This window comes from Phoenix dactylifera, chromosome 11, assembly GCF_009389715.1.
Source record: "Phoenix dactylifera cultivar Barhee BC4 chromosome 11, palm_55x_up_171113_PBpolish2nd_filt_p, whole genome shotgun sequence".
NCBI lineage: Eukaryota > Viridiplantae > Streptophyta > Magnoliopsida > Arecales > Arecaceae > Phoenix > Phoenix dactylifera.
This window is the reverse complement of record NC_052402.1, coordinates 7,678,251-7,698,353: the sequence shown is the minus strand read 5'-3', so window position 1 is coordinate 7,698,353 and position 20,103 is coordinate 7,678,251. Positions and strand designations below refer to the sequence as shown.

The window sequence follows — 20,103 nt, the reverse complement described above, 5'->3', positions numbered from 1 at the left end:
CTTCATTAAAACAACCATGTCTTCCTTATTAAACCTTTGATTGAGGTGATTTAGGTTGGGCTGAAAAACTAACTTGATGCCAAATGCAATGAAAGTATTTGATATCAAAAGTTCCGGTGACATCAATCTTGGTGAAGTCATCGCTGAACTAATGTTCACAAGGTTGCTTTTTGTAAAATCTCATCTCATTCAACATTTTATGAGTCAATTTCTATCTCGAATTCTCTCATGTTACTAATGAGTCTAGTGGTCATGCAGGGCGTTCCACCCACCAACTTATCTTGACAAGAACCTTGAGACAAGGTCAGTCGAATCAGACCGACCCACCGGATTCGGCCCATACCAAGGTATGCCATATCGGTACCGGTTCGCACCGGTTTGTACTGGTACCGAACCGGTCAACAACGCGGAGAAGTGCGGGTGGAAAAGCGCGCACGGAAGCTCGCAGCACGCACGAGGACTCGTGCGTGGCGCATTAAATGCCACATGGGGGCATTAAATGCCACAATGTGGATGCCAAAGTGCGGGGGGCAGTGCGGGCACGTTTCCCCGCGCCTTTCCCTGCGCATTGCCCCGTTTCCCCACATCCCGCGCATTGCCCCGCACGCGGGCGCGCTTACAAAGATGAAAATAATTTTTGATAAGTTTTCATATGGAATGGAGGTAACAATAAACCAAAAGAGAGAAAGAGAAGGTAATCTGAGCATGTTCAAGTCATTCTCGTCCTAGAGAAAAAAAGTAAGTTCTGGACAAAACGAATAAAGATAGAGTAATATGGAGCAGGAAAGGAAATCAAAAAAAAAAAAAAAGTAAAAGAATAAGCCAAAATACGGCACAATGTGCAGCTGAATGGAAAACAGTTTTTTAAATTAAAATTTTTGAAAAAGGTCTATTCTAGAAAAAGAGGTTGGAGTTGGTTCTAGCAAGGCAAAAGACTGGGAATGATACGGGTTCCGTCAGCAACATATTTGGAGAGCAACAATGGCTGAAGGAGATTATGAAGAAAACAAGTGAGTTACTTCTATATATTTTTGACATTTGTACTGTGGGATCCCAGTGACACTTCAGAAATTAAGTGATATCTGAATTTCATTGGATGTTGGCATAACTTGGACCAATGAAATGGACATAAGTGTAGGCCAGTGGATCATAACAAAGAGCATCTTGATGCTATCTAGGGGCATCGACTAAACGTGCATCGACTTACGAGGTATTCGGCCTCCAACACTGTTGAAATACCTGACAAAGAATATTAAGACACATTACGGACCTATATGCTGCTAGGTTTTCACTTTGATTGCATGTTAGTTTTGTTGGACACTTGGACCAGAACAATGTCTATTGCTTAAGCTTAGATTTCATTATAGAATGATTTTCACAATCTGATGCAATAGTTCTTTTTCCAAACTTGAGATTCATTGTTATTAATTTAATTATACTTTTTATGTGCTATTTTGACATCTACTGAATGTCCATTAGGAACTCTGTATATTGTTGGATGATTATTGGGAGCGCATGAATTTAAAGATTCCTATCTACTTCTCAGCTGGTATGTTCTAGTTGTATTTGTCTTTTTTTCTTTTTCTTTTATTCATAAATTTTGAATCAACTACCCAGAATGTGGGTATTCCATTTCATTTGTGGATAGTTTGCTTTAGCTATGTTGCATCCATTACTGGCTTAGAAGTTAGGAATGAAAGATGTTGTAACATGATGTCTCTGACATGTTTCTGTTACATACCATTGGTGGGAACCACACGCAGTCCAGCTATTGGAGGAAAATGCACATGGTATTTACTTGGTTGAGATTCCTAGATGAGGTTGTTTTCTTTGACAACCCTTGTTGTTTCAACAAGTCAAGGGTGTTTGTTAGTTGGGATAATGATGCATGTGTCAAGGTTGTTTAGAAGTTGTCTGTTAGTTGTGATCTTGGGTCCTTAAAAATGGTGAAACAATAATGGGAAATATGGTTCACATGGGAAGAGGTAGTCGTTTATATAAGGCCCGTGTAATGAGCCTGAAGAAGAACATCAAATATCAATCTACTCTCCTTGTTATCAGAAAATTCAGTCTCCCTCCTATCTCTCCATATTCTCGTTGCTCTTCCTCCACAACGCCTCCGGTTTTGCTTCTTCCACCAAAATTCCTCCATGAGGTCAGGCACGTGGTAGGGGATGGGGTCGTGCTAGGGGTCGGGTCAATTACAGTTTCCATATCCAACCTATTTAATGGCGTGCCCCTGGGGTTTGTGGCAGCCCAACCCTAAGAGAGAAATATTGGAGAAGGTGAATTCATGGTTAAATCATCAGTGTTCCCAATCTTTGATTTTTCTCCAGCATGCATTCATCTTATTGTTCTTTCTGTGGGAGATGAAACTGCATGAGTTGTTTTCAGTTTGTTTGTGAATTAATATGGAGGAAGGTCTTCTTGCTATTATTTTTTTCTACTTTGCATGATTGCCTGCTTCTGTCATGAATACCATTGTCAAGATTATCACTGTATATTATTGAAGTGAACTGTCCTATTTCGAGCAAAAATACTGGAAATTTTGATCCAAAACACAGAACATCGGCAGCCATTTTACTGATTTCTAACCTCTCTTTTTTCTATTTGTATCTCTCTTGCTGGATTTGTCATCCTCATCCTTTAACATGATACCCCATACCATTTGACTTTTGACCATGAAAGTATTCTTGACCATTACTTAAGCAAATTCGCTATAATCGGTTCTATCATATTAGCATGTAAGCTCAGAATATGCTTAGAAAACTAGTAATTTAGCATACTTTGACTTTAGAAAGTACTAGGATGGTTACTTCCTGGGAGATCTTTGTGTTGCAGTTCTCATATGCTTGAGATCTAAACTTCCTTCTCCCGAAAAATCACCTCATGGAATCACTTCTTATGTAGGATACAATCTATAGCCCCGACACTTCAGAATTCCTGCTAATGAATTTGAGTGTTGGATCACTATGGATTATGCAATTTGATTGTGGATTTGCAAGCATCATTATCATAACCTGTACCATCCAGAACCATGATGTCTCTATTTGAAAAGTAATGGGCAGAGACATCCAACCCTCTGAAATTTGTCTAGAATTTATGATGTAAATTTTTAGATAGAAAAAAAGGACGGATGATCTAGATCTCCTATAAAATTTAAGAGGTAATACTCTAGAAATTTTGGATTCTAAATATGGAAGTCATGTAAATCATGCATACCTGATCAAGTAAAAGATTCAATGTTCTTGAACTCCTCTCAATGTTCATTAAGAGGTAATACTCTAGAAATCTTATTCTATCACCCCTCCCAACGTGCTTCCTTACTTTTAAACCTTTTTGAGAGCTACACTTCCGCTCCTGTAACTGAATCTGCTGTTGCTTGTTGACAGTTACAGGGAATACATTAATGATCATAACCATTTAGCCTTCTGCTAGATGGTTGCCTCTATTTGATAAGCTTTCCTGTGCCATTTTTGACCACGTGCATCATTTTCTTTTTGTCTTCAACTTCTTTTATAAGAAATTTCCTCCCATGTCCTTGTTCACTTGCATGGGGTTGTCTTTAGCAACTGAAATTGATAAAAACATATCATTTTGTTATCAATTTGTTCCACTTTACTGTATTTGCTCTTAACCTTCCTCTTTATACTGATATTAAGTTGTTGCTTGGTTCAGTACAATCTTACCGTGCATCAAAATTACACTTTAATGTTTTAAAGCGGCATTGATTTACTTAGTAGGCTAGAGTTAGATGAGTCACTGGGTTTAAAGTTGAGGTTTTAATTTTTCCAATTATCATATTTGATTTTGGCAATAGTTTTTCAAGGATGTAAGTTGAGACCCTAGTATCTATTTGACCTAATTTGTATATGATTTTGGGATGTGCAGAACTGTTAATTATATATATATATATATATATATATATATATATATATATATATATATATATTTGATGTACTGGATGCACCTACTGGCTCATTTTGGCCAAGATATCAATGGCCTTCTGGTGCTAGGCTGAAATAAAGGCATAATAGGTTTCTTAGGAGTTGAGATATTATAGTATTATGGCTTACATATGGCCGGGAATGGCCATCCATAGGATACCCAAAATGAATTAATGAAATCTAGGTTTCTTTCATCTTTATAAAAATCTAAGTTTAATTTCACATCTCTGCAAATATCGTGGATCGGAATAATTCCAGATTCTATAGTTCTGCATATTCGATTTTCCCTATCTTTCCATCATGTTTGCTCGGTTCTTTAATGAACATGGAGCCTTATTATTTCCTCTAACTGTCCTGTTTTTGTGCAATTTACTTTGGTTTACTCTCACTAATCTGTGAAAATTGAATTCTTTTAGAAAATTGAAGTGCCTTTCCATCCACCTTTTAGAGTTGTATGGTTTGATTTTTGTGTAATAGATATATATTATCTTTTATGTCATGAAAAAGACGTAAACCTTCCATATGTCAACTAGTTTTAATTTGCTTTGTGGTGGCATGTGATTTATATTTAGCAGTTTTGCATCCATAGTGATGTATAATTTCAACATGTATTGTATTTATGGTCTTGACTACTTTTCTAATGGTACTGTTTAGGTTTGACAATTCAAGCCAATAAGTATTATAAAATGCTTATTGGATGGACCAGCCAAAAGATCAAAGACACTTATGCAATACGCAATACATTCGACTTCAAACATGGTACATTTTTTATTGGACTATTTCTGTATGATATTTGTATCAACATAAATGTCATTTGGAAACAGGAACCATGTGATTGTTTTTAGGCTAATAGTTGCATTAACTTAAAGAAAGACTGAGCATATTGTCTTATTAACGTATTTCTTTTCCTTTTTTTTTGCTAAGCCATTCACAATAATGATCTATTCGAGACACATTTTATAAGAAATAACATTGATAATATTATATATTGCTGCACACCTTGTTGTACAGCACATTCAATGTCATGACTTCGGCAACATGATATCAATAACCATAACTAAAGTGCAGCTGCATCTATCAACATGTCTCAACCTAGAGCTGGTTGGTGATCGATGCATTTTGATTTATAACTATAGTTAGAAAAGTGAATCAGAGTCACCTGATTCTCACTGATTCTTAGCAGTAACCTTACCATTTAAACTTAATTCTATGAATAATCTGCTTCCTACTGAACCAAGTTTCAAGGATCTTTCATAGCATTCTGATTCTTAAGTTTTATGTGGCATATATGTTGCTTGAATTTGTCATCTAGAATTTAGGTGATGGAACAACTACATATCATAGATGCAATTTACTGTAAGATAAATTGTTGTGAACTGTTATTTGATCAAAACCAAGAGTAAGATAAGTTGCTTTTATTTTGTCATGTTATGTAGGATATGAGATTTGGTGCAATTTATTGTATCTAAATGCTTATATCTTCTCTTCCTATCAAATAGAAATTAAAAGAATACTCACCTCCTTTTTTTTGTTTTCTGACTTATTTGTGTATTCTATCATAACCTTAACTTTTGTTTATGGTTTGCAATGCTACAGTATGCCCCTTTGACCGCTCCCTTATAAATGCTTCTGGGCCGTGTGTTCTTTTTGCAACACCTGGGATGATTAGTGGAGGATTTTCGCTTGAGGTGTTCAAGCAATGGGCACCATCTGAAAAGAATCTTGTTACACTTCCTGGGTACGCTCTTTTCATTTTTCATGTAGTACTTCAAGTTTTTCCAGTTTGATAGAGCTAATGATTTTTGTTGCGTAAAGCTTGTTAGATGTATAATTTAGTGATATTGAATGTGTAAAACATAGTTTACACATGTTTTAGTTGTGGTTGGTGAATGAGGAGTTAGAAGTAGCCTTTTTTGAGAAAAAGAGTTATTAGTAGGCTTAAATAGGAATGCTTGGTGATGAGAGTTCATAAAGCTGATCCTGTTTAGTTGTGAATGGCTATGGCTATATTGCATGTATTTACTTGCTTAAGGTCCATCAAGAACAAGTAACAAGATTTAGCTGTAATACTATGTTGCTTAATAAAGAGTTACTGGGAGCGACTAGGTAGCTTAATGTTTTTAAGTGATTCTTTTCTAATACATTGATGTCGTATGATAATGCTCATCCATTTCATCCCACATCCTTCTGTTCTTTTGTAAAATTATCTATTTTCTTCCTCTCTCATGGCCATTATAAAATGGCCAGAAAGGTTAGCGAAATAAAATTAGAAGTATTAGTCAAGTGACTCAGGAGGCATTCTCTCAGTTTTATTAGAATTCTTAAGTTTTTACGTCAACCAAACAATGTTTGCTCAATTTGAAGGAGCAATGCAATAAGCTCAGTGTATGAAGTTCAGCAAAGATGTAAGCACATCTCTCATATCAGGAGGTCTAGATCTAGGTGTGCTGGTAAGTGGGTGGGTCTCAACTTTCCACAGACAGGGAGTATAGAAGTCAAGGGTTGAAGTATGGTATGCCAGCACGGTAATGGGATGATACATATTGTGTGCTTTTCCATGCTAGTGCTTGGCGTGCACTTGGAGACTATCAAGTAAGTTAGGGGCATGCAGTATATGCTTTCTGGTAATGCACTACCGTGGTATGTATCATGCCATGTTAATCAGCACTTAAGTCCATCATAGAAGCAATTTAAAATCCTTCCAGCAGCTCTCAATTTTGTCGGTTAGCATTACTGGTTGCCGATTAAATTTTATACCCTTGCAAGACTGTTTCAAGAATGCATATTTTGGTGAGCGGGTTGGTTCATAGGAACCATATTTATTTTGCTCAATGACCATAACATGGTGTCATTTAATCTGCATATACATCTTGATTACCTTAATGTTAATGGTGCATATTGTCAGTCATGGACCTGCAAGATGATTTTACCAGAAACTACATAATAAGACAGAAAGAAGCAATGGTTCAGGTTATCCTGCGAGACATCGTGATGGGATACTATCCCATGTGTCGGGACAGGATCGTCCTGCTATCATCTCAGCTTTCCGATTGGCACGTTGTGAGACATCTCCTGTCCCAAATGTTGGGACGGCGGCGCATCCCGTTCCATGGGAAAATCGGGATAGTCTCATCCCATGGGATTTAAAACCTTGGAAAGAAGGCTGACAACCTTATCATCCTATTCAATCCACTCAAAATTTTGCATATAAATCTAAAAAAAATCAGGTTTTAATTTATATTAGCGGCCTGATAACCTGATACATAGAATTGCATCGCAGATAAATGGAAGCATGCTCTTTGGTTTGCCTAAACACCAAGTTCACCTCAAAGGACTAATACATGAAGTTCTAGCGCATCTTGAATGAGTGTTATTATGTTTAAAAAGTGAATTAGTTGGAAATTTTAACATTCCATTCATCTTGGATTTTGTTTGCCTTCTAAATTACTTTTTCCCTCATTCCATATTCTGGATGCATCTCATTTGTTAATAACCCTTTCCATGAGATGTAGTTTCACTTGTAATTGTCTTATATTAATTAGTAAATCTCTTTTCTCCTTTCAGGTATTGTGTTGCCGGAACCATAGGGCATAAGTTGATGTCAGGTAAACCCACCAGAATCGATATAGACAAAGACACACACATCGACGTTCGATGCCAGGTTTTTTTTAAAAAACCCCTGATGTTTTAACTTTTCACCTCATTAGAGTTGATTAATATAAATTGTTGAAATCAAGGGTTAAAAAACCAGCAAAGGGCCACATACCAGTTTTGAAGTAAAATGTTACGACACTGGTACAGTCTGGATAGACCAAAAAGGTCCTTATCAGCAAGAATAAAAAGAAAATGCAAAATAATTGCATACTGGTCTGTCTCAACCTTTCCACTGCATCCTGCATCCCTATTGTTGGTACGCAATTGGTAGGGTTGGTATGGACCAGTACGGTTGGTACATATCATTTCAAGGAACCAATATCCCGAACCCATACCAATCCCATTTTCCTGATGGAATGGACTTGGGGTATTTAAATCCTTGGTTGAAATAGAAGAACCATAAAATGCTAAAATAAAACAATATGGGAATGTGTGCTGAAATTCCTATTGGATTACACAAACCCATATTTAAATCATGTAATGTTAACTAGGGACCTCTTCACTGTAGCAGAGAGATGATATAAATATTAAATCCTCCAAATAATAAATGTCTCTTGAACCCCCTCATGTGAAGAAGAAGAAACCAACATATATTGTTTCTCTATGCAATCAACAAGGCTTTGTCTAGCAATTCTTGGTTATAACATCATCACTTATCATTTTTTTTCTTTTCTATTTGTCTAAAGCATCATAATATTTTTTAATAGCATTAGATGGAGAAATCACTTCATGCTTCGCATTCTTCCATGTGAAGTGATTTCCTTATGGATCATGAGGATATTTTGACTGTCATGAGAAAAATGATGGTTATGAGAGTTCAATTCCAATAATATATATGGCTCATTTGTGCAAGTTAAGTAGGATTAGCATATATCATGGATTTAAGTGTCGTTAAGCAACGTAGGCATGATATGTACCATATGAATGCCTAGCGCATGGCACTGGCATAATACTGATTGTATTCTAGTACTTGGTATGTTTCTATGCTAGTGCATGCCAAGCATTGTCATAGGTTAGCATGATATACATATTATGACAGCAAGGTTTGAAAGCTCGATTTTGGTTTTGATATTGGTCGGGTCCATGGAGTACTTGTTATGTTTCCATGCTAGTGCATGCCAAGCATTGTCATAGGTTGGCATGATATACATATTATGACACCAAGGTTTGAAAGCTCGATTGTGGTTTTGATATTGGTCGGGTCTGTGGAGTTTTAGTTCACTATCAATGTCCTCTTTTAACTCTTCAATAATTTTGCCGAGTTGTTTGAAAATCCTTAGCAATTTTGAAGCTTTTTTAGTTGTTCATGGAAGTTCTCATAATGTGCTTTTACAAGGGACTTTGTGAAAGCCTTGGCCTATTAATGGTTATATACTTAAGTTCACTATCTATATCCTCTTTTAACTCAAGAAAAAGAAAGAAAAGTCATTAAAATTAATATTTTATTTTTCATGTATTAAAACAAATAAGCAAACGACTCTAGTATGATTGTAAAGCATCAAGATAATTTTCAAAACATGCAACTAGAACTAATTTCGATCACTTTTGCCCGAAACTAACTGAAACCACCGAAATTGAAAAAAAAATTAGCCAATTTTGGCCAAAACCAATTGAAACCACCGAAAGCTGAAATTAGAGGTCACTTTTGGTTTAGTCTCGGTCGAAATTAATCGGTTTTGGCCGAAATGAATTTGTTTCGGTGGAGACTCGAAACCCCATATGACACACATTATGCTTAATCTGTGGCATACATTGCATGATTCTTTCCTTGGACTTAAACAAACCCTCATGCAAGGTTCGCTGTACCGGTCGGTACCGAGCGTACCGTACCCGTACCGATGGGTACCGGTATCGGTACACCAATGTCGGTACGGTCGGTACCGAGCGTACGGTACCGTACCGACACTCGGTACGCCTATACTAGTGCGGCACTGGTACGGGGTTCGGTACCGGTACGGCGAACCTTGCCCTCATGTATTGTCTGGAGCTTGGTCTGCCGTACCGGTTCGTACCGGCCGGACCGGTAGTTTATTGTTGAAAAACCGGTACAGGACCGGTTCGGACCGGTACGCCACCGGTACGGACCGGTCCGGGCCGCCACCTGTACGCCGACCGGTACCGGTACGGCGGATCTTGGTCTGGAGTGTTACCACACAATAGACGAGGTTGAATGATAAATAAAATATTCGTGTTGAAGGGATTTGAACTACTTTGTTCAAATTGCATTCAAGAACAAGGCAAAGGATGAAGATGAGTAGAAGCCATGTTGATGTTAATGGAGACTATTTTAACAATTATATGAGAAGTTTGTGGTGTTTCAACTTTTGCCAACCTTGTTGGCAATATTGGTGACTAGTGGACAAGTATCAGGCAACATTACAATGCTATAGAAGAGCCTAATAGAGTATTTCAGCCATACTTTGGTGCCTGTTCAATTTTATGTTGTCCTTAAAATTTACAAACTAACTTCATACCTTCAATTTCCAACATTATTAAGGGCTGCATGACGGCAAATAAAAAAGTTGATTGCTTTAGACTTTATTATATTTTCTCTACTTATATTTAAAATTTAAATAATTTTTAGAGTTAGTTCTAAGGTCCTATTTTTAGTAGGATTGATACAAGAAAATTCTTTATCTATATTCGACTGGATAAGTCATAAAGTCTTTAGGACCTTTCTTTCATTTTAGATGTCTTTCTATATAGGGTTTATGGGATCACAAATTTTGCAATTTAGGAAAGATTTCGGGTATCCATTTAGAGATTCGTTTTTGGTTTTCAGTAAGGGTGGCAATTTGAACCTAAAATATCCGGTGTAATCAATACTTATGTTTAGAGTCTCTAGTGGATATGACTGTGTGAGCATCTCCCCCACCATAACCCAATGGGGCCCAACATGGACTTTGTTTAACCCAATCCTCTAGGTCTATAGGTGGGTTATAGGTCTAAGAAATTTGAGCTCCTGCTTGCCAATTTTACTTAAAAATTGCAAAAAATTATAAGCCACAGCCGGACCCCTTTTTCGTTCGCTCTCTCTTTCCTTCTTCTCCGGCTCTGGCAACAAGTCTCGTTTCCGTTGCCGGAACCATACTGGTGAGCCACTGGTACGACTCAAAACGGCAGGAACCGCTCGGTTCAGGACAGTTCCGCCGACCTTAGTTTTGACAATAACATGTAAGAACTAAGTTTTGACGTCTTGGGACTGGGTCATGTACTGATATCATGCCGATACAATGTTGATATGCATGGTATGGGGGTCGGTTCGGTGTACCATCCTGGTACGATCTCTCCTCATCCCATCCAACTTTGATTAACTCCATCTTGATCACCTATCTTAGCTTGTTGCGACCTGCTATTTCCCCATTTCCGATGGCCCAAATCGTTGTTTCCCCTTCCAAAATTTCACTCTTCTATCTATTATCTAATCTTTTTCATCTAGGTTGAGTTTAGGTCAATCGGTCTAATCTACTACAAAATTTAGGTTAGCCAAGTCTGATCTGTTAGCAAGCCAAGTTGGGCTGGGTTAGGCTGAGTTAGCCTTAATATTGGAGATTGTCCTGATCTGATCTTGCCCGACCTAGCCCATTGCCATCCCTAGTTTTAAGATAGTTTACTTGTAACATTAGTTGTGAAAAAGGTTGTTGAAGTGCTTTGTGCTAGTCATCAGGGTATGGTATGGTTTATTTTAATAACAAATAAATAATTTCTTTGGCCATGTTTAGCCCTTCTTATTCTTCTCTTCGTTAATCTCTTTCTCAACCACTTTTATTCTTTCTAGTCTGTAGAAATGTTGTGCATTCCTTCACTCTTTGAAACCCACTTTTCCTATTATTTTTTCGTAAGGTAATTTCTGGCTTCTGACTTTTTTTCCATAAAATTTTAGATTATCTTTAGAAACCAGTTTTTAAGTCCATATCTCCTCTAAAAGGCTAAAATCGAAATTTCTTGAGCCTTTTAACAATAGCCAGAAGCGCTTTCCCTACCCTATTTTCATTAACAGGAAAGCAAGGTGACTTCTTGACCTCAACCCTTATATAGTCCAATCCAAGCATGAGAGACGTATGCTCCTGCTTGAGTGCAAGTGTGTGTTAGAGACAACTTAAAATGTAAAGTGGCCACTTTTGAAAGTGTGGTGGATTGATAAATAGCTGTACCAAAAAGAGTATAGTCATGGGGTAACTTGAATGTAAGGCCAAAAAAGTATACTATTGGGCTTTGTGCTCATGTCTAAAATTTTATACAGGTCAGATGTGGATTAGGTCATGGTTGATCCAAACCTAAGTAAAAAGTCTTACCCAATCCGATCTAGTAACTTGATGGAGTAGAGAGAAAACAAGCAATTCAACCCAAGTAAGGAACAAATACGTGATCGAAATACCAGATCTGATCAGGCAGTCAGTTATATGCTTGAGATAAATTTATAGGTTCATGACGCACATCATGCTAAATTTTCAAGTGGTTAAGAAGAACGGCAGTCAACAAGGTTAAATTAGATGTTTAAAACAATAAAATAAAATAAGTCTCGATAAGAAGTTGTTTATAGGAATTCTAATCAACAGCATAACAAGCAAATATTTTGATTTCCCGCCATTTGTTCTTGAGTACTCCTAAACCTTTTGGATTTGCTATGGAGAACTTCAAAGTTCAAACATTTTGATTTTCCGACAGGCTTCTTTAAATCCTACATGATTGCCTGCCTGAGGAAAAGCCTCCTGTTTCCCTTAATGTCATTCGCTGGGTAAACAAAAGGCAGACTGTCAGTTCATGACCGGTTATTCTTGTGTTTAAAGCTTACCTTTGTTCATATAAAAAAACTGTATTTTTCCCCCTCTCAAACAAAATGTGTAAAGGGTTCATATTCCAGACTTTGGATTCATCCTCCGCCCCCCCCCCCCCCCCCCCCCCATCCTCCCCCCCCCCCCGCCGCGCCAAAACACACACACACACACAAAAAAAAACCCCACATACTTGTATGTAACTGCAAGAAGAAGAAAATGTATTTTTCCCTCTGTTTAAATATAGCTTCCAGATCTCATTTTGCTTTTCATATATTTTCTCTTTTTGTTATTTATCTCTGTTGAGTTAATCTCCTAGTGAAAGCTTTATTAGGATAATGCAAACAAAGTATTATTTTAGGGTTTGAAGAGCTACCATTTTGATTTTTTATTTTTTCCTGGGCAGTTCTTGTGAAAGACAATTTGGTTCAACTTAGAAAGCTATAGCATGTATCAACCATTTCTACTAAGAGGACCTATTCGTAATTTATTTGGTTTAATTCCAAAAATTTAGTTACTTAACCCTTTATTTTCTCCTTATATTCTCTTCAATGCACTCATATTAATTTTCTGTACACACCAGATCCACCAGCTGTCTTTTAGTCCCCATACGGATGCCAAAGGGATAATGGATCTTGTTGAATTTCTTTCCCCAAAACATGTTATTCTAGTGCATGGGGAGAAGCCTAAAATGGCCACACTAAAGGGAAGAATTCAATCTGAATTGGGAATTCAGTGTAATGATCCAGCAAACAACGAGACAGTGCTTATTCCTACAACCCAGAATGTCAAAATTAATGCCACTAAGATGTTTATGCGAAGCTGTTCTCATGCTGACTTCCATAGTGTAAAGAACAGCCTACCTTGCCTCTCCGATTCTAGTTTCGGAGACAGTGAAGCCTCAAATTTGGTGAGAAATGAAAAGGTTGTTGAAGGCATCCTAGTGATGGAGAAAACCAAAACTGCAAAGATTGTCTGTGAAGACGAGTTTCTGCAGACATTGCATGTGGAGGAACACAAAGTTCAGTTTGAATACTCTTGCCCTGCAGAAAAGTGCAGGGAGCAAGTATCCTGTCAATCAAACAGCGGACCGCCACCGTCCGATGGGAACTTTTCAGAGACGTGCTAGACTACAGCATTCAATAGCAAATGATACATTGAGTGAGCCACATTCTGCTTCACTTATTACTGGCTAAAAGGAGAAACCGTGTCAATTGCAAACATACCAGCTATGCTTCTGACTCTCTCGAGCTAGATTATGTACTTGTTCTAATGAATATTTTCTTACATGACCAGAAAGGGGGAAAAACAGTTCAGGTAGATTAGCAATATAACTCTTCTGTACTTGGGCACCACTCACTAGTTGATGAAAAGCTGGTCAGAGATCTCAATCATGAGACATGGATTTGAGTGTCTCGAGTCGACTCACTTGGCACATAAGCTGCATAGAAATGATTGGTCTCTGCAGTGAAACCTTTTATATCAACCAAGCCATGTTACACTGATACTAATTGTTACGAAAAGGTGGAATGATTTATGACTGAAGCTTTTACTAAGCCGAGGGAGCCAATTGAGGTAAATTTCTGTTTTGCCTTTTATGAATTTAATATAACTTTTAGTTCTGTTGGAATGCCATCAAGTGACAATGTTGAGGTTCCAGATTTTGTTCACCTTGTGGAGTGCGAATTCTGTGGATGGAAGTATATGACACCCCCCCTCTCTCTCTCTCTCTCTCTCTCTCTCTTTTGGTGGTGGGTTGGTGTTGTTGGTGTGGTTGGAGGAAAACATCTGTTTTGTACCATGGCAAGTGTGGGCAAACTAATATATTCATGTTGAAATAGGAGACACATGGACTCGGTTGATATATGTATACATTTGATTATGATTAGCCCTCGTTTGAATGGTTTAGCTGAATGATGGGCTGATTCTAACTATTTTATTCCACTGATGTATAAAGATATTCTGGGCGCAGCAATTCTCCCAATAGTTTCTTTAGTTTCTTTCTTTTCAATATATATATATATATATATATATTCCCCAAAGTTAAAAACCAGAAGGAGAATTGGTTTGCAAGGGGGGAAAATGGCAAAATGTGGTGTGAAAACAGACATAAAAAAGGATGGTTGGCCAGCTAGCCGTATTTATCGCCCCCTTGTGCTAATGGTGCTAATGTCTTAATTCCTCATGCCATGATTTTTAACAATTCTATTGTGCAGCATGTCAGCTCCCCCATTTTCTGAAATGAAGCTGCAGGCTATTGACTCAATGTCTTAGAATGAGCCTAGCTTCATGCATACTTGCATACTTGAAGCAAAAGTTGACGACGTTGTGTTTGATCTACACGTAAAAATTTGTAGAGAAGAGCATGTCGTATATTTTGAATTTGGAACTAGAATGATAGGAAGCAAAGTTGGACTCAGAGCCCAAAGGGTGGTAATTTATGACTCGAGGTATGTGGATTTGAGTTTGAGTTGGTATAAATGAGTTTGGAGTGTACGAAGGTAACTATTTATTAAATATATGAAGTATAGGTTTAGAATTCTGACCTATCTTACCTATTTCAACCTGTTTAAGAATTGGGTAAAGTCAACAAAGTTATAGGCTGACCTGTCTAAATCTTCTAAGACTTGTTTAACCTGTAATCTCAGGCTTGACCCAATCCAATTTGTTTGTTAATTAGATTGTTTATATATGGTCGCATTATATGTTTGATAAACAAGCTAGGCTCAAGTTTGGATTTCGTCTGTTAAATAAATAGGTTAGCTTTGGGCTAACGGCCTTTCCTAATGCCTATGCCCCAATCCAGCTTGAATCCAATCTGACCTTAATGATTGCCGCCTCTACTCTAGCCTAGATCACTAGTAACCAACCTCGAATGATTTATTGACTGAATTAGTTCATATATTTCGAGATTTCTAACTTACATATTAAGAATGATATGTTATTAAATTTATTGCTATGACTTATCTCAGCCTGCAAAAGTATAATTATTGTGACGGTCATTGTTATAACCGTTACTAAATTCATTGCAAAATAACCTGCTATGATGATGATGGCATTCGTTGCTATAACCGTTACTAAATTCATTGCTATCACATGCCATGATATGATTATGGCATTCATTGCTATAACTGGAACTGCTGCTATAAATTGGAGTGCAACAAAGGTGGTGGAACTCAGCAATTCTTAGTTGGATAAGTGGATTTAAGTTAAAACAATACAACATGGAGCGGCCTGGTTTGAAGAACTAATTAAGGTTTGAACTTTTGCAGTGATGAGTTATTTGTTGCTGTTTTTACTGTTAAGTTTTACCTTTCTCATATTCATCAAGTTGCTACAAGTGTGTTGATTAAATTTATATAGCTTTCTTTTTGTTTTCACATATGCTTTTATTTTCAGGAACAAAATAAACCATGTATATTCCAGATTTTCTCTTAATATCCTACTTTACGACATGAGTTAAAATAACATACCGTTAAACTGTTATGATTACAATAATTTTACAGTCCTCATGCATGCTATGTATCTATAAGGAGTTGTCTGAAGATCATCTGTATTTCTCTTTTATCTGGTTTCAACAGCCACTGAACAGCAACTGTTATTTGATCTTTTCACCATTTTTATGATGAGCCATAATTTTCTATGCAAATATGTATATTAGTACACGAAAGTTTTACTCAAAAAATAGTTTCTTGAATAGGTTATACGATGATGTTATTCGAATATGGCAAATTAGGTGAAACGTTAGACTTGGATTTGCAACTCACACCTTATACTGCATATTTGAACCTCAGGAGAGTGTTTCCCTGAGGGTGGGACATGGGTAGTAGTACTTTGCATTTTTAAAGAAATAATTGAATGATCTCTCAGCATTACTATCAAAGAGGAAAAAGAAAGTATTGTATTAATATTTTATTTTCCAAGATTCTTGCATAACCCATGGCCCGTATATGATATGGCTAGGTTCCTAGCATATTATCAATATTCCCTGAATTGTTGAAAAATTTAAAACTATTCTCAGATATTCTCTTGGACTAATGATTTTTCAAATTATTCACCCTAAGCAAACAAATTCAAAACTGCTCAATTAGTCTTGAATAATACATGGATTTTATAATATAATCAGAAGTTGTTAATCACTAATTTAATAGAAATGTTTTTTTGTGTTATAAAGTAAGAAATCATATATTGTTGTTAATGTTTTTTTCCTAACGCCTATTATTTATGTCCCTCCTAAACTTATTTTAAAGTAAATAAGTATATTTCAAAAAAAAGATTTTTATTTTGATACTAACTTTTGGTTGTTTGATTTTTTTTTCCTGACTTCCAAATCTAATTACAATGTTCCTAAACACCAAACTTGTGACTATGGTGTCTACTTTCTACTACTCATCCCTTGTACTATTTTCTAATTTAACAATTAAAAATAGTTAATAATGATAACCTTCATTTTGAAAAAAACAAAGAACCTAATTATACTCTAAAAAGTTCTATCCCCGTTTTATATATTAGGTTCCAGGTTTTAAGTTTTCAGAGGGTGCCTTCGACATACAAATAATAATAAGAATAAGAAGATTTCTTTAATTTTATTTTCTTTTAAACATTTATATTTTATCAAATAATTAATCTCTATTTGATGATAGACAATCAAAGGCAACATTTCAAGTAGAGTTATTCTTTTGTAAGAAGCAAGGCTCACCGTACCGGTACTGGATCCCGTACCGGTACTACACTAGCATAGTGTCGGTACGGTATGAAATTTTTTTTGGCGTACTAAAGATCGATACACCATCCATACCAATACCGGTATCAAACTAGTACAGTACGCCCAGTACCATTCGATACGGTATGGCATACCATGGTAAGAAGTCTAATTAACCAAAATTTTTATAAAATTATGGAAATAAGTGATCTGTGGTAAGACCTTAGGTTGCCAATCTAAAAATTAATCATGGTTTCGTAATATCTTAAGAAGAGTATCAACTCAAACAAAGTTCCTGATCACCAAGTTTTGGAATGGTATGTCCTTAAACATATTCTCTTTACAACTAAATAATGGTTTTATCTGTAAGAAGGCTTCTTAACCAAGTTAATGATGTTTGTTGAGGAGCTGATAAAAATAAAAAGTTGGTATTGATTTTGAACGAAAAAGAGAAAAATAATAAGCAGCTAGGTTTACGAGCTTTTGCTTGGTTAGTGCAAAGTCATTTGTTGAGAAATGTTGGCCACCTTTTCCACCGGCTCTCAAGGATAACTACAGAGTTCTCATGAAGGTTATGCCATGCTCAATAACAATTATCTATTTTTTGTTTTTTTTAATTAAATCTCCGTAAAGTTAGGCTATGTGGGAATCATTAATAATTTCTTTTTTGCAATCACAAACATAACTATAAATTTACCTTGCGAAAGCCTCCAAGTCTAGCATGCTTTGCCTTGTGGAAACATAGGCTTTCCACTATATCTTCTAAGACATAAGATATCTAATTTTCTACCTTTTTTGTTGTTTTGGTGTTGTTTTTATCTCTCATTTCTCAATAGCTTTCATTACGAGTAGATATCCTCATGATTAACTTCTAAAAATATTTTATGCAGCATTTCATCTTAATAAAGTAGAGAAGATTTGTCCAGCTTCAGATGGAGTTCTTAGTTTTCTCCTAATCGCTTTAGCCTCTCCATTGTTCATTCATTCGAAAAATGAAGGTTCCAAGAGATAAGAGGTTTGTATTTTGCATAAGTGAACATCTCATGTATAATCTACACCAACATGTCCATTTAAATTGACTATGCTGAAGAGACCAATTACAAGATATTGTGCAAGGTAATGAGCTCCCTTCGCACTTGTTAAGATGAGAGCAAAGATCGCACAGTGAGCTTGGACACCAAGACCAAGCACTACAAGCAACTTCTATCTAGCAAAAGAGGAGATATTTTATTTGTGAAGAAAAACTCCATTGTACCAATGAAGCAAAACCTTTAAGCCTTGCATGTTAGATTATGAATAGAGCAAATCCTACCAAGGAATTCTGAAACCAAGCTCCACTGCTGGAAGTCAAGGAGATGCAACGGTTTCTTTTCATCTTCTAATATTTGAATGTCAAAAGGCTTTAGTGGCCAGTGTGTGTGTGCATATATATATATATATACATATATACATATATACGTATATGTAGCTAGAATCCTTGTATAATTGGATTTTGAAGAAAAGTGTTGTTTATCTATCACACTGAATTATCTATACCGCATATAAAAATAGCGTTCCATATTTTGTATTCTTTGACAGATTCTATCTATTAAATTTCATGACCAATATACTCATCATCGAGTAAATTACACTTAGATTCGATAATATTTATATTTCTTACATGTGTAGTTCAAAAACCATAATTAGTTTTGAATTATTTATCTTCGCTTAAGAGTATTTATCAAATCAGAGGCTTAAGTTAATTAAAGTCTTTCACCGCCCCCCCCAAAAAAAAGAGAGAAAAATTTAACTGAATGTCTCAACTTCCTTTACTGCAACTCTCGAGGATCTTTAAAAATCTCTTGATCGACTAAATTGTATGCTCCCTCGCACTTGCTCTCTCCTTCTCACCTTCTCCAAAGGAAACCATGCTCGAGAAAACAATGCTTGATATGCTCTTTCTCTCTCTCTAACTCCTATAATAATAACAAAAAACTACCCAACCCTGCCCGCTCTCTCTCTCTCCCCTCTCTCCTCCTCCCCCTCCCACCCCTTGTCTTGTGTATTTAGTTTATTTATTTTTATTTGCAATAATTCAAGAGCTTGAAATATTATTCTTATTTTGTTTATTATTTTTTTTGAAGACATGTATTTCGCATGCCTGAATTTTTTTATTTATTAATCTTATATTTTTAGACTTATTTTTATTTTATATCTATTTATGTTTAACATAATTAAGTAACTTCAATTATATTTTTATTTTTATTAGTTCTTGCCAAACATGCAATGCAGGTGTACAGATGCTATGCTCGGCCATTTTTCCTGCAGATATAGATAATTATTTTCATGTTCCTCAATGGTGATACGAAGTTTGAATTTCTTGCTTTCTCATCTACTCAATTATGGGAGAATTCTGCATGGATGTTTGATTCAAATGGAAGATTAACTGCAGCAGGTATCAGAAAGTAGATGCGTGATGATTTCCAAATGAAATGCGGCTAAACATGCTGCTAGGCTGGGCCAATCTTTCAGTTCCTTCACATAGACTTTTAACTGTGCACAAGCATGCAGTTGATGACATTTCCTGATGTAAAAAATGGAATATATATACATGTGTGTGTGTGTGTATCTTCTCTGATGGCATTGGGAAAGTAACTATTTTGGAATTTCTAGTTGCTGATTCTTACTGTTTTTTTATGCACCAAAAAATTATCCTTTCACAGTGAAATGGTCTGTGGTTGTATCAAGTTAAAGAATAATTACAACTATATTGCACTCAGAAATAGATGATACCAGATGGTAAATATGCACTCTCATCCATGATGATAGCATCAAGGAAGCAAGGAACCTTCGCACAAATGAGTTGTATAATTCTAAATGCTTTTCATAATTGGAACTTGCGGGAACGAGGATTAAAATGCTGGAAGATTTTATTCATTTGAGAGATCCATCCAAATTCTTGCACTAACCATTGACATATTTGTGTTAAAATTCAAAGAGATGTATAGTGGTATGTTACCAGCATATGAAAGTGTTGATTGATGAG

The 20,103-nt window shown here is 36.2% G+C and overlaps 1 protein-coding gene across 2 annotated transcripts in view; it reads left to right on the top strand.

Moving 5' to 3' along the window:
• The window catches only part of LOC103706807 (cleavage and polyadenylation specificity factor subunit 3-II), a 31,920-nt gene extending 17,558 nt beyond the window's left edge, over positions 1 to 14,362 (top strand). Inside the window, exons 9-14 of one of the 2 annotated variants that reach the window (XR_005513857.1) lie at positions 1,480 to 1,549; positions 4,602 to 4,706; positions 5,544 to 5,685; positions 7,512 to 7,608; positions 12,960 to 13,951; positions 14,037 to 14,362. Coding sequence is in view for 1 of the 2 variants with exons in the window: in XM_008791053.4 (XP_008789275.2) it covers positions 1,480 to 1,549; positions 4,602 to 4,706; positions 5,544 to 5,685; positions 7,512 to 7,608; positions 12,960 to 13,505 (960 nt within the window). In the remaining variant the exon portion in view is untranslated. Of the gene's footprint in view, positions 1 to 1,479; positions 1,550 to 4,601; positions 4,707 to 5,543; positions 5,686 to 7,511; positions 7,609 to 12,959 lie in introns of both variants that reach the window. The other variant, XM_008791053.4, reaches the window with a different exon arrangement.
• Positions 14,363 to 20,103: the final 5,741 nt, after the last annotated feature.